This window comes from Manis pentadactyla, chromosome X (genome assembly GCF_030020395.1).
Source record: "Manis pentadactyla isolate mManPen7 chromosome X, mManPen7.hap1, whole genome shotgun sequence".
Classification (NCBI taxonomy): domain Eukaryota; kingdom Metazoa; phylum Chordata; class Mammalia; order Pholidota; family Manidae; genus Manis; species Manis pentadactyla.
In genome coordinates, this window is record NC_080038.1 from 98,303,860 (window position 1) to 98,317,759 (window position 13,900).

The following is a 13,900-nucleotide window of genomic DNA, read 5'->3' on the forward strand; positions in this document are numbered from 1 at the left end:
GCCCCCAGCCCTGCGGGGAGTGGCAGGCACACTGGGTGTGCTCTCCTATGGGAGCGGCACCCCCACCGGGCAACTGAGCACTGGTGTCGGCCTTTGGTTCTGGTCCAGGCGCTGTGCACTGGGAGGAGATTCTGGGCAGCTGCTGGGAGTGTGGTCACTCATGGGCCAGTCTGCTGCCACTGCAGGCTTGCACAGGAAGCTCCTGAGCCGCTTGCTCAGCCACCGTGAATGAGTGCTCTCTTGGGCCGATCCAGGACCCCTTGCTCGGCCGCTGCCACCATTGCCACCTCACACGGGTTGCTCACTCGGCTGCCACTGACTCACTTGGGCCTCTCCCAGGCCTTTTGCTCAGCTGCCGCGGCCACTGCTGCCAGCTCGCTCACTATTGGCCTGGTATGTCAGGGTCCAAGCCATCCGGTGGTATGACTGGCTGGCTGCTTATTGCTGTGAGGGGCTTCAGAGCTGTACTGCTGCCTAGGGAGTTAGGTCACCTGGATTTCTCTGGGATTCCCAGCTCCTGGGCTGAGTGTGCCAGGACGATTCTGTCCATCTGGGAGGCCCCTGTCCCTTTAAGACTTTCAAAAAGCACTCTCTTTTCTTTTGTCCCAGGGGAACCACTTGCAGGGATCCGCTCACAGATTTTTCCCTTCTGTTTTTCTAATATCCAGCACACTGTGCACTGTGTGTCCATGCTCCCAGTGTGGATTAGTCCTGGGCTTTCACTCCCTCCCCGCTCCGACTCCTTTCTTCCTGCCAGGGAACTGGGGTGGGGGAGCAGTCATGTTCTGCCGGGCCACACCTTGTATCTTACCACCTTTGTGTGATGCTGAGTTCTTGCAGATGTAGATGTAGCCTGGCTGTTGTACAGTATCCACTGGTCTCTCTTTTAGGAATAGTTGCGTTTGTTGTATTTTCAAAAATATATATGTTTTGGGGAGGAGATTTCTGCTGAACTACTCACGCCACCATGTTGGCTCCTCCCCCTTACATTGTTGTTGTTTTAAACCAGTCTGGTAATATGTCTCCCTATGTGGGCTATTTAGTCTGGAACTTCTCATGTAAATATAGATATAATTTGGCTTATACATACCATATCACTGTACATTTATTTTTGCCTGATCCAAGTTCTTTTCCCTCCCTTTTTCTTTGAAATTATTAATAGTTTTAAGCATTATCTAATTTAGCTAGATAGCTAAATACCCTTTTCCCATTCTTGTGTTGTTAACCATTAAGATTACAAAGCACGTTTGCAGTCTAATGTAAACCAGCATTTTTAAGGTTCCTCTGACAATGGCAGAAGTTTGGAACAACTGGATTGCTCTAACGCCCTCCCAACTCACTGTCACGCATTTCAGTTCTCTCTACATTTTAGCCAACAGAAGAAATGAGTACCATCGTGCTGTAATAGCCAGTACTCACTTAGCTTTGCATACATATTCACAAATGCCATTAGTTTTTCTTTCCTGCACCCACTTGCATCCCTCTGGGATCATACTTCTTTCTCCTATAAAGTAACCTTTGGTATTTCTTTTGTTTGAGGTCTCCTGGTCACAGATTTTCCCAGTCTTTGCTATGTTAACATCAATATGAAATGTCGGTCTTTTCTTTAGGGATGTTTTTCCTCAAAGCGTACGTTTGCTACTAGAATTGTTATGCTGAATTGCTATCTTGTTAATTTGGAACTTCTCAGCCAAGAGCTCTGCAAATACTGCTTCTCCCCTATTCCCTGTCCTTCTCTCCAAGACTCAAAGATGGGTAAGATGTGTTTGCTACCTCTTCTCTAATTCTCTCCTCACTGTGTTTTGATATTCTCCATTTTATGTGTCTCCAGGCTTCATGCTGGGTATTTTTAACCTATTTATCTTCCATTTCTCTAATTCTTCCTTCACGCAGGAGATCACCTTTGACCCTTGTCCCATAACACCAAATTTCCAGGGTAGATTTTAATACCACCCTAGAGCAGAGGAAGGAATGAGTGTTAGAGATGATAAGCAATTTGCCCCACGTCACCTAGCCTGAAAAGGACTAACATCACAGATTAAACCCTAAACCCAAACCCTGTCCTCTCTGCTAATTTTCTTCTCTTCTGCAAATATGCCCCACCTCTCACCTCCCATGGAGAATCGTAGTGAAGTATTTCAGTCTTCTTATCACTTCCCTTAGAGTATGAAAGTCAGTGGTATTTCTTCAACAGCCATGGTACATCCCCAGGACTTCTTCTGATATAGGGATCATTGCTGACTTGTTCTCAATTTCAGGACACAACAGCAAAGGCAACCCCTCACAGAGAAGAGCAAGATGTTGGGGTATTTACTGGAGAAGATGTAACAACTTGTCCGAACACGTCGTTTTTGGCATTCACCCTCCATCCCACCAGCAGCAAGATGGAGATGCAGCAACAGCTGACGCTCACGTGGACACACCTGAGTAAGATACTAAGTGACCAGTCAGTGTGGCTGAAATGGACCAGCCAGTGGAATACACAACCCTGTGGTGAAACGTATCATTCTTCTCTCCAGCCTCCAAGAGTGTCACGACAGGATCAGGTGTAAGGTCGAACAAACTTTATTGTAGCCCTTGTGTCAGTGAGGCGAGCATGTATAGAAAACTTTCTGTGCACATAAGGACTGCTTGCTTCTCTCTGCTTTCCCCACAGTGCTCCCTGTGCCATCCCACCCTGTCATTAGAGAGGCAATTTTCAGAAGCAGGACCAAACCCTCGTTAAAGTGTAGAGAGAGCGAAAGCCTGCAGAGAGAAGAATGGAGGGGAAAAGTCAGTATGAGGCCTCAGGGAACTGGTTCAAGATCGAGGTGAGTGTCCTGGCAAAATGGACTTAAGCTGCAGAAGCCAAACAGAGGGAGTTGTGTTGGACTCGTGTTGAGATTTTAGGTGCTTTTCCAGGGCAGAGGAGTCGGACATTTGCCTTTATAATTAATTCCTGGGAGTTAGCATCCTAGGTCATGAAATGGCCTGTGCAGAGAAGCAATGTAAGGGGAGCAGACTGACTGCAGAGATAATGCGAGGGGATATATAAATGCAAAGGAGGCAACCACTGCCAAGGAGATGGAGCAAGTCTGCACTGGAAGGCTCATTTTGGCTTTAGTTTAGCGTGGGAGGAGGTTGAGTCTGCGGGGTCCTTGTCAGAGGGTCAGAGGGCCAGGCCAGGTGTGCCTTAGGTAGGGTCTCTCAGAACTCTGTAAAAGGAAGTTTAACACATTAAACACATTAAGGAAAAGTATCTGAAGAAAAGTATCTGAATGTAAAGAAAGGGCATTTAGGAAATCCATGTCTGGTACACAGTTATCAGTGATGGGTACTGTCCTACCTTAAGATATACTTTTAAAGCCTGAAAAAAAATCTGGAAGGAAGACACAGTGGGTTTTGTTTTAACCTGAGATTTCATTATATTAATCTCTTCTCCCATCTTTCCTCTGGCTCCCAGATTCCATTAGGCATAAAATACGATGAGAAGTGGCTGCTGAAACTGATTCAGAAGCAGTGCAGAGCCCCTTCACTCTAGTCGAGGTAAGAGAAAACAGTGGGGTGGATGAAAGGAAACAGGGCGGAAGAGCAATGGCTCTGGTCTCATACTGTTTCTCTTGCCACTGTCCCTACAGTTTGACTGTGTGAAGATGCAGGCCCAGTTCTTTGTTGAGAACGCCAGCATTGCCTTCTCACTGAAAATGCCAATGGCAAGATTTGGGCTGATGATAATGAAAGGGTGTGTAAAGGGCACGACTGGGGTCAGCTGGGGATAAGAGGCCAAGAAACGGGCGAGGTCCTGCTTGATCCCAAGGCTCAAGTTCCTGGTGCTTACCCAGCCCTTCTGTGTTCACCACAGATAAATATCTTTGTGAAGCCCCGGGAGGCCCCCACTCTCTGCAGAAGGAGCTGAAGACAGAAAAGGTGGGGCACATCAAGGTAACACAGACTCAAGACAAGGCGTGCATCCACAACCCAAACCACCTCTTCTTCCCCCACTTACTGCTCCCCTTCACCACCTCAGACTCGGAATTACTGAACCCCATCTCTAACCCCACAGCTGACCACGGACAAGCAATATGGTGCCTTGCCACAATCTCTCAGTGCCCAAAGACTCCTCTTTGACTCTGGTGTGGCTGTGGCAGTAATGCTAGGTCAGATGAGGGCACAGGGGTCAGCCTAGGAAGACACTTCAGGATAGTAACATGGGGATGGCTGTGTGCCAGAGCTGTCTGAGCTGGACCCTTCTCAGCCTCCTGATTTTCTCCTCTTGGCTTCTTGGAGACTTGATGACCTGTGATACTGAAATGGCACCAAATCCTAGAAACTGCATGACTGTCTCCCTGCCGATCCACGAAGAGAACATGGCCATGGTGAAGACTTTATTCCAGTGCCATGGTTGATGATGAGGGGGGCAGAGATTAGGTAGAAGAGGCAGAGGGGTCTCAAATGTCCCCTTTTGGGGTCCTCACTCTAACCGTCCCCTCACCCCAGCTTTTTCCTTTGAAACTGAGCAATAAGAAACCCCAACAGCTGAATGTCCTGTCTAACACTATGCTGAAAACCTCCAGCATCAAGAACTTGAACCTCTCCAGCAATGAGGTGAGGTTCAGCATCCAGATGTTTCTTTGAAGGGAAGGTGGGATGGCTCATGGGGTGGTGACAAGAGGCAGGGAAGTGGATTTGTTGGCAGCAGAAGGGACTGGGGTGTAGGGTCATTCTGGCCATGGTTCTCTGCTCCATGCATTTCCTGCCCACAATTACAGGTGAAGTCTGCAGGGCTGTTGAACAAGGGCAAAGGGCTGGAGCCAGAAGAGATGAGGGATGACTCAAAACCACTGTGCACCACCGTCCCAGGTAAGTCAACCAACATAAGGTCGATTGTATCCTCTGTCACCCCTGGGAGCCTGATCGACACCTGATGGTGCCTGTTTGCAGGAGGCAGCAGTCCTCATCCTCTGGGAGGTCCTCAGGCCCTACACTCCCCTCCCTGTGCCCCTCACCTGTGCTTAGAGCTCTCCTTGCCTTCCTCTGATTTGCTCACCTGCTCTCCTGGGCTGGAGTCTGTTTCCTTACTCTCGGCACCCAGCCTTCTGGAGCATGTCCATTCAGAAGTGTGCTCCAGGAATCAGGGCTCCCCCTGTGTGCCAGGATCAGGAGCGACCAGCCTTGCCCCCGATGCTGGTGCCCTGGGCTGAGAAGTGCCCTCCAGCCCAGGGCCTCATGCAGAGACAGGCCATCCCGACTCTGAGCTGATGTGGGGCTTCCCTCCCCTGCCCTGAGAGGGGCCCCTCTTTCTCATGCTCTAAAAGGGTCCCCACTCTAATCCCAGGATAACCTGGGGGTTTCCTGCACCACATGGAGTTGGAGCCTGAGGCTTTATCCTTCTGGACAGGGTCTCCTCACCCTGTGGCTGCCTCTGGGGCCATTCATGGGGGTTCCCTGGTCTGGCAGAATGCTGGACCCCCAGTGAGGTGGCAGACCCCTGGACTCCCACCCTATCAACGCTCCTCTCTTGGGCCTTCACGGGGAACCTGAAAAGAAGGAAGGGAGGCAGGGATGGGGAGGCAGGCTGGACCCTATGTACAGATGCAGCTTCTTGTGGCACTGGAGGTGGGTCCCAGGGCCATCGAGGTGGGAGCTGCCTAGGAGGATGGAGAAGGTAGAGGCTGAGGGAGGAGGGAGGCAGGGAGGAAGGAAGGCAGCACTCACCCTCTGCATCAGTGCACAGGGTTGTGCCCAGGGCCCTGGAAGACTGGGGCACTTGTGTGTAGGTTGGGAGGCACTGGGTTGTGCACCTGTGCTAAGGGTGCTTGCTCCCATGCGCACAACTGTTCTGCAGTTTCACTCACTCTTCGGTTTTGTCTTGACTGGCAGCTCCATCCTGCAGTTGTTCCCCAGGTTACTCCTCCTGGTAAGTGTACTCTATGATCACTCTGCCCTCTAAGGGGCACTGACACCGCCCACAGCCTCCTCTGAACCCTTTTGGTCTCGCCCAAGTTTTGTGTTTGAACCTGACTCTTAAACCTCCTGGAAGGGAGGAGGATGGTAACCGACCAATGTGGGAATCTGACAAAGGCTCTGGATCCTTCCCAACTATGTTCCCCAAAGCCTTTAGGGGTCTCATAAGGATGACCCCAAATGCAGTCTTGCCCACAGAATTTCCAGGAACCTTTCTCACCCGACCTGACCTTCACCCTCTCCTGGGTCCATCCTTCTCCTGATCATCCAGCACTGCCCCCTGGTCTGCAAAGCTGACTGCTTCTTCCTTACCCCAGGATGGCCAGGACTCACGGCCACCAACCATCCCTGGTATTGAAGCCCGCAAGATGTTACCAAGGTGCATGGTGAGGAGGGGGGGTCATGCAGGTTTTAGGCAGTGCCTGAGGAGGGGATCCAGCTGTAGTTCTGGGGACCATTTGATTCCAGGGAAGTGTCTTTATATCCGATGCACTGGAGAGTCTAGTCCTGCCATTCCTGCAGCAGTAAGTACCCCTGGGACCAGGAGGCTGCAGTGGGCAGGGACGGGAGGGGTTTCCTAAGCTCAGGGTTGCTCACTGCACCCTTGAAATCCTATGTGGGGTCCAGGCACAGTCTGGACTGTCTTTTTTGCTCCCCCAAAGTTATTACATGATCTATGACTGCGGAGACTGACAAGGTCTCCTGGGTGCTTACCACATCGAGGCCTGCTTCTCCCTGACCTCTGGGGTGACATTCTGGCCCTTCAGCTCTGAGGCCCCAGCCCTGTGAGTACTGCAGCTCAGACTCTGCTCTGAGGCCAGCTCCTGGGAACACCCACCTGGCCAGAGCATCAACCCTCTTCCTCTTTTTTCTCCGAGAAGCGGCTTGTGCGAGTATGCCAAGGACAGCAGGAATATAAAGGAGCTCAAGGATCCCTGTGCATGTGTGGTGGGCAAGACTGCCAGAGCTAGGGGGTGGGACAGGCCAGTCATGGTCCCAGTGTGAGGCCGCCCCAGCCTTGGCTAGCTTCTCCTCCCCCACAGATCTGAGGTTTAAGCCACTGAAACACACATAGCATGACATCCTGTGCTCCCTGTGCATATTGTCAGGAAGTCAACATGACCTCAGCTCCTTCATGGTGGACACGTGGCTCCATATGGGAAGTGCCTGTCCCTTCCCTGGGGCTGGCCCAGGGAGCCTCATGTGGGTGGGAGGTTTGGGTGGTGCTGAGCGCCTGGGCACTTTGCTTTCAGGAGACCATGCTCTGCTTCTCTGTCAATGGGGTCTTCAAGGTAGGTGATCCTGTGCAGGGGCCCCTCTGCAGATGCCCCATGCTCCCTCCACTAGCCAGGCTCTCTCCCAGAGCTCTCCCAGCTTCCCTGTCCCCTTACCTGTCCTTCCTATTCCCGCTGTTGTTCTCTACCTCCAATCTTCCCCCAACCATCCAGGTCTGACCTGCATCCATGGCTGTCAGGCCCCCACAGCTTGAGCACCAGCAACACAGGCCATGCGACTTTGCTGGCTCTCATCCTAGGTCTTCACCCTGTGACTTCGGGCCAAGTACATAACCTCCTAGTTTCCTCGTTTGCACACCGGGGCTAACTGTACCCACCTCTTTGGCAGCTGTGAAAAATGAATTAAATGGGCTTGTGAAATTGTTGTCACAGGGCGTGGCACACTGTAGGGGTCCTAGTTGCTCCCCCCTTTCTTGATGCCCTGACTCTCAGAGAACATTTATCCCCTTCAGTGGGAATACCAAGTCCAACCCTGACTGGGGGGAACTCTGTAGGAGCATGGGAAGCGTGTGGGTCTCTATGGGGTTTTGTTGTTTACTGTCTTTAAAGTGGAAGGAATGTTTCAGGACTCAAATCCAGGTCAGTCTGAGTCGAAAGCCCAGGCACTGCCTTTTGCCATCTTCTCTCTAAGACTCGGATGATAGCATGGGCCCCTGAAACGTGGATACCCATGCAGTCTAACGTGAGCCTTCCTTTTCAGTAAGCCCTTCAATAGCTTGATCTTTCTTGAAAGCCTTTATGATCAGCTCAAAGGGTAAAAGCAAAAGCCTCAAGTGGGCCTTCCAGCAAAAGCATATAACTAAACTGATTTTCTTGGGCAATACTGGAGAAGTGCTCTCAAGCAGCAGTTACCAAGCTCACCACTTCCCGTGCTCAATTCTACACTGCAATAGCTGTCTCAAGCATGTGCAAAACCGTTCCATGTTCCATAATTGTGTCCAGTTTGCCATGCTGCAAATTGGTGGGGTAAAGGATAAGAAGCAGAGAGGGGGAGAAGACATCATGCTGGGATAGCCATTACTTGGTGACCCGCATTCAGCTCTCTACACCATTAACATTGCTGCATAAACCCGAATGCTGTCCTCACACGTAGAATATGTAGTTATGGATCCGAGGAGTTGGTGATCCCGTCAATCAGTGTCCTAGCTGCTAATTAGTTACCACACAGTTACGTCAGTATCCTTTCCTCACTCTTTATAGATGTTTCCTCACCATTTGGTATTACTGGGGAGAACAAAATATTCAGTGCCACAGCAAAGCTGGGGGCTTTGTTGTAGTTATTATTCCTGAAAGTAACAAACAGGTCCTTGAACACTGGCAGTCTATGGGGCACCTCTAACCAGAAGATCGAATGAACCAGAACTGACTCTACCTCTAACCTTGCCAGCTGATTGCACAGCCTTTCCTCACCACCCTTATAACGGACACCCCTTTGTCAGTCGGTGTTGCTTAAACCAGGCATCGCTAAAGTACTGAGAGTCCCCACTGACTGAACAGCACCTATGCCACGCACTGTGCCAAGCACTTCATGGGAGGAACTCGGTTACTCTTCATGCCATGCCTGGGAAGTAAATAGTGTCATTTCACTTTTTATGGATGAAGAAACTGAACCACAAAAGAGCATCATGTGCCCAAGATCATACAGATAGGAAGATTGGGAGCCAACAATCAAATACGCTTTGACTAATTTGTGAGACTAGGGTCGAGGTACTCCTACCACTTGCCACTCAGTTTCCAGGCGCTCATCAAAAAGCAGCACAGTTGGGGACCTTCAACTGCTCTCCCTCACTACTTTGAATGAGGACATTCAATTGAGAGATCTCAGGGAGCCTCCCCATATCCTCCGTACCAGGATGAAGTCCCCTGGCATTTCTTCAGGAAAATGATGTCTTTGTTAACATCCAAACTCTCAACCATGGAAGGTGTGTTATTTTCCTCTCCTTGCGAGTTAAGTTAGGCTGCCACAGTTTCATAGATTCTGGAGAACACAAGAGACTTCTGGGTCAGAGAGGAAGGAATGTGCTACCCACAGAGCAGCTTGATGTTTGTGCTGTTGACCTTGCTTTCTTCTCCCCCAGTTCCCACACAGGTGCAATGCTGTCAAAAATAAATGCAGTATAAGCTTCACCAAAATAAAAGTGAAAACCTCTTAAACTTAAAATAATCAGGTGAGTTTAATTTTAGTGACTTTTAACACAAAAGTGAACAAAAATGACAATTTCAACATGGAAACCAAGACATTGTTAGTTTTTACATTTCTTAGGAAGCCTTTGAAGTGCAGTGTGGACTTTCAACAAGTAAGCAATATGGACAAATTACTGATTGTCCATTCTCTTTTTCTGACAAAGTCTTTGAAATGCCATCTGTTACCATTTCAACAAAGAAACAGTACACGCAATTCACTTACTAGCGCTTTTAACAGGTTTGTCTAAGTCCAATGCTGTGTATTGTTACCAAACATAGATGAAAAATGTCAACTATTTTTCTTCATTGTTTTTACATTCTTTTCTCTCAGTCTTTGAAATATGATTTGTTATTGCCTGTGTAAGCAACAAGAGAGAATACCTCTGAATTATTTTTTACTGAGCCTTTGAAATGCATGTTTTGTCATTTCAACATCGAAACAATATAAGTATTCCATCAATTACCTTTCCATTCTTCTGTCTTAACAAGTCTGTTCTCATTTCAAGAAGAGAACAGTATGCACCAACTACTAATTATATTTCTTTCTGTTTATTTATGAAGTCATTAAAGTTCAGCGTTATTATTTCAACATGTAAGCAAGAAGATCAAGCAATTTTACATTTTTTCCTCAATTTCTTAGAAACACAGCATTTTATCATTCTGACATGTGAACATAAACAGATCATTCATTAGTCATTTTCACTCTTTTCATACTAAATCTTTGAAATGCAGGGCTACTATTTCAACAGGTAAATATAAACAATTTACATTATTTTTTCCCTGTCTCTGACATGCAGTGTGTTATGTATGCAATATATATAATATGCAATAGTATGTAAGCAATATAAATAAACTATCAGTTATTCTACATCCTGTTTCTTACCAACTGTTGGATGAGTGGTGTGTATTTAACACCTCAGTACATCACATTTTGGAGTAACCAGATTTCTAGCACTCAGTGGCCACGTGTGGTTAGTGTGTACCATCGAGAGCAGTGAAAACCTAGTAGAAGATCACAGGAAGCAAACATATGAAATATCATATGCCATGAAGGAATATTCATGCACATGGCATATTGAGACCAACAGCAAATAAAAACCTACTTAACTGGGGAAGTAAGAGAAAACCTAGCTGAGGAGGTAACATATAAGCCATAACCTGATGGTTGAGCAGCTATATGTAAGGGAAAAAGTGAATAAAAATCTGGGCTATGGAGGCGTAATTTTCCTAAGTGCCCTAAGAAAGAGTGGAGAAGTGGAGAAAACATAGGAGCAGCTGTTACACTGAGCTGTTTGAGATCAGGGACTTGATCTTTCTTATCACCTGGAACAGTACCTAAAGCACAATAGACACGGGGTGAGTGCATGTGAAGTAAAAATAATTGAGCCAGGGGTCTGAGACCTGCAGAGGCAGCTAGCAGCATGAAGAAGACACCAGTAGGCAGTGGGGGTAGTTTGTTTCTTTTCCCTTGCATAGGGTTTCTCATAAGCAACCTAAGGCAATCATACATACAAGAATTATTCAGGGCCCTCGAGGGTGAAATTAGTGGCTTCAACAACTACCGCATCCAGGGAGAGTTTCAGTTTCTGGGACTCGTGCCAAGGGCCTATAACACGATAAATGGACCAACCCGTGTGCACTGGGAAGTGATAGTACATGACTGGGATAGCTCCCATCATGTAACCAACACTGTACTTAGTAAGCAGAAGAGGATATAGAGGGCAATAGGCAACAGATACACAGGAGCTTCCAAATTCCTCTCCTTCCTTCTTAGACTTCCTCTTTCACAGAGGTCAAGGACACAGCTAATCTCGCTGAGCCCTGTTGCCCCGAAAAGTACAATTTTACATGTGTCTCTACAAATTAGGCCTTCAAGCAAAACACTGAGTACTTTTGTGGCCACACATCAGTGCTGACACGACTCCTTGTACTATGGGAGTCACATAGAACGAGTAGTCAAAACCATGTCGTCCCGCTGTACCGCTTGCATGATTGCCTTCAATTGGGCGTGAGCTTCAGCCAAATGCTGTCGGTCCAAACTGTCAGGAGCATACCAGTCTCTGTAGCAATGGACAGGGATAGGATAAATCACATGCTTCAGCTCCATCAAGGATGTTAGATGCTGCAGAACACGCGTGAGCATAGGCATTGTAATGGGGTTCAAGGCAAAACTAAGTAAACGGAGGTATGAACAGTGGCTCAGAGCTGGAAGGAGAGTGGAGAGAATGGAATCAGTTAATAGGCAATTATTTATTTGCAGATGCTGCATGGTACCCGAGGCCCTCTCCAGCAGAGTCTTGAAGGGCTCATGAGCCTCTGAGAATATCTGGTTGTGACTCAGATTCAACTGCCTTAGGTGGGTGGCCGGAAAACACTGGGACAGGATGGTGACATCTATGCTAGACAGGCCACAGGAAGACAGATTCAGTGTCTTCAGCTGAGGTGGCAGCACTCTGCAGAGAGAAAAGAGAAGGTTATTTCAGAAGAATGAGTGTTGGATCAGGGCAGTGAGCCGTAAATAATACACCTAAGGTCTAGAATAAACTAATCTATACATATCTTATTCTGTTTGTTAGGTTTAGTCCCACCCCAGCCCCTCCCCTGTGGTCACTTCTGTACCTATTTTGCAACAGTACTTGTCATGTGGGCTATGGAATCAGACTAAATATATTGGTGACCATTAGAAAGTAACTTTCCCACTCTAAGACACATGTTCTTTATCTTTAAAATGTGCACACCAGTAATTATCATAACAGAGTTGTGCAGGAGATTAAGTGAAAAAAAATTGTATGCACTTAGTATATACAACATCATCAATGGCCACTCCTGGTCACTTATATGGCGAGGACAGTTCTGGGAAAGCAGCCAACTGGAGGCTCCCTTTGACTGGTTCCCAGATGACAGCCTCTCCATTAAGTGTCTAATCCTTGGGGAAAACAGGAGCAAGAGGATCTGGCAGTATTAACTACTGTGGCCAGTCCAAGGGGATGTGCATCAGTGTTACAGCATAAGACTTTTTCCATCTGAATGCCTCCTCTTGCTCACTAGAGAGCTGTAGACACCACTAGGACTGAGACTTTTACCAGTATACTTAGAGACTCATCATAGAGTCTACACATGGCTGTCTGAACGAATGAATGCACGAATGAGCACAGCTTCCTTTTCTAATCTTGTCTTTCTCCTCACCATGAAGTACCTCTCTCTAGACTGGAAAAATGCTAATTCCCAGCACTTCCCATGCTGAGGCGGAAGGAGAAATACTTTACAAGGAGCGTAGGAATATCTAAGCATGCTCTCTTCTCTTCTCTTACTCATGGGGTATGCAGGGAACCCAGGTTCCTCCCACCCTCTCACCTGAGAAGTCTGTGGAATCGATCTCTGATGTACAGGGAAGACAAGTCGAGCTCTTGGAGGCTGTCAAGATTCCTAATACAGTGGAGAAAAGTTTGGAACTGTCTCCCCGCAAAACATGTAAAGTGGATGTCAGACAGACGAAGGCTGTACAGGTAGGTCGTCTGAGGCAGAAGAGTGTTGAGTTCCCTCAAATGATCCAGATCCGCCTGCAGGTGATCAATGCATCGTGGATCCAGAAACTGCAGCGTACTTCTGTGGGCAGACATGTCAACAATATCCAAATCTCTGCAGCAGAGGTGCAAAGACCCAAAGCTCTGCCTGAGTTTACTCTGAAGAAAGGAAACAAATTGCTGCATTCTCATGGTTCCATCGAGGGAGAGGTCCACCAGTAATGCCACAGTTTCCGAGGCTGAGTGAGGCCCTGACTCTGAATTATCAAATCCATGGCACCTGACACTATGCTGGGCTTCTTCTGTTCTTAGAGCAGAGTTCTGAGAGTAAGCACAAGAAAAAAAGCAGGGATGGAATGTGGTTCTGATCTCAGGGCATATTATCCTACAGTCCAGGCTCTGCCTTAAATCTAAGAGCCTCAGTTTTGGGCACCTGTAAGGAGAGGAAACAAAACACATGAGCGGTAGCTGATTGTAATGTAATCTCCCAAAATCAGTGTTGAGAAAAAGGAACAATAACCTTTATCCCCGGTTTTTCACAGCATATGTCATTCACCAAGAATTCCTTTCCTAAAAATTCAGTACCTTTCATTCTTTTCCCCCTACTTTGTTTACCTCTGGTCTCCTCCCATATCAATGCCCATGTGCTTCTATGTAATTACACTCAGGAGATAAATCCACCCATAGTATCCTCAGTCACCTCTAATCTGTAATCAAGTCTGTGAGATGTTAGAGTCGTTAAGGTGACCCCAAGTGTTGGACCAGTAGGCCCACAGAGATCTTCAGCATTCACTACTGGCTACTCCGGGAAGACTGTTAGGTATTCCCTGCCCCAGGCTCCAGCACACTCTCCTGCTGACTCACTCTATTGCTACTGGATATAGTCTTACCAAGAAGAAGAGTTCTGGGCAGAGAGGAGCTGCACACCATCAATCATGGCTTCCAAGATGTCAT

General features: G+C 47.8%; 1 protein-coding gene across 1 annotated transcript in view; it reads left to right on the forward strand.

Moving 5' to 3' along the window:
- Positions 1-228: 228 nt before the first annotated feature.
- The window catches only part of NXF3 (nuclear RNA export factor 3), a 193,287-nt gene continuing 179,615 nt past the window's right edge, over positions 229-13,900 (forward strand). Inside the window, 16 exon segments of the mRNA XM_057495374.1 lie at positions 229-393; positions 2,259-2,450; positions 3,443-3,503; positions 3,506-3,525; positions 3,618-3,678; positions 3,681-3,721; positions 3,842-3,872; positions 3,875-3,921; positions 4,043-4,126; positions 4,477-4,584; positions 4,749-4,839; positions 5,072-5,166; positions 6,261-6,329; positions 6,412-6,467; positions 6,606-6,728; positions 6,822-6,880. Coding sequence (XP_057351357.1) covers positions 229-393; positions 2,259-2,450; positions 3,443-3,503; positions 3,506-3,525; positions 3,618-3,678; positions 3,681-3,721; positions 3,842-3,872; positions 3,875-3,921; positions 4,043-4,126; positions 4,477-4,584; positions 4,749-4,839; positions 5,072-5,166; positions 6,261-6,329; positions 6,412-6,467; positions 6,606-6,728; positions 6,822-6,880 — 1,303 coding nt within the window.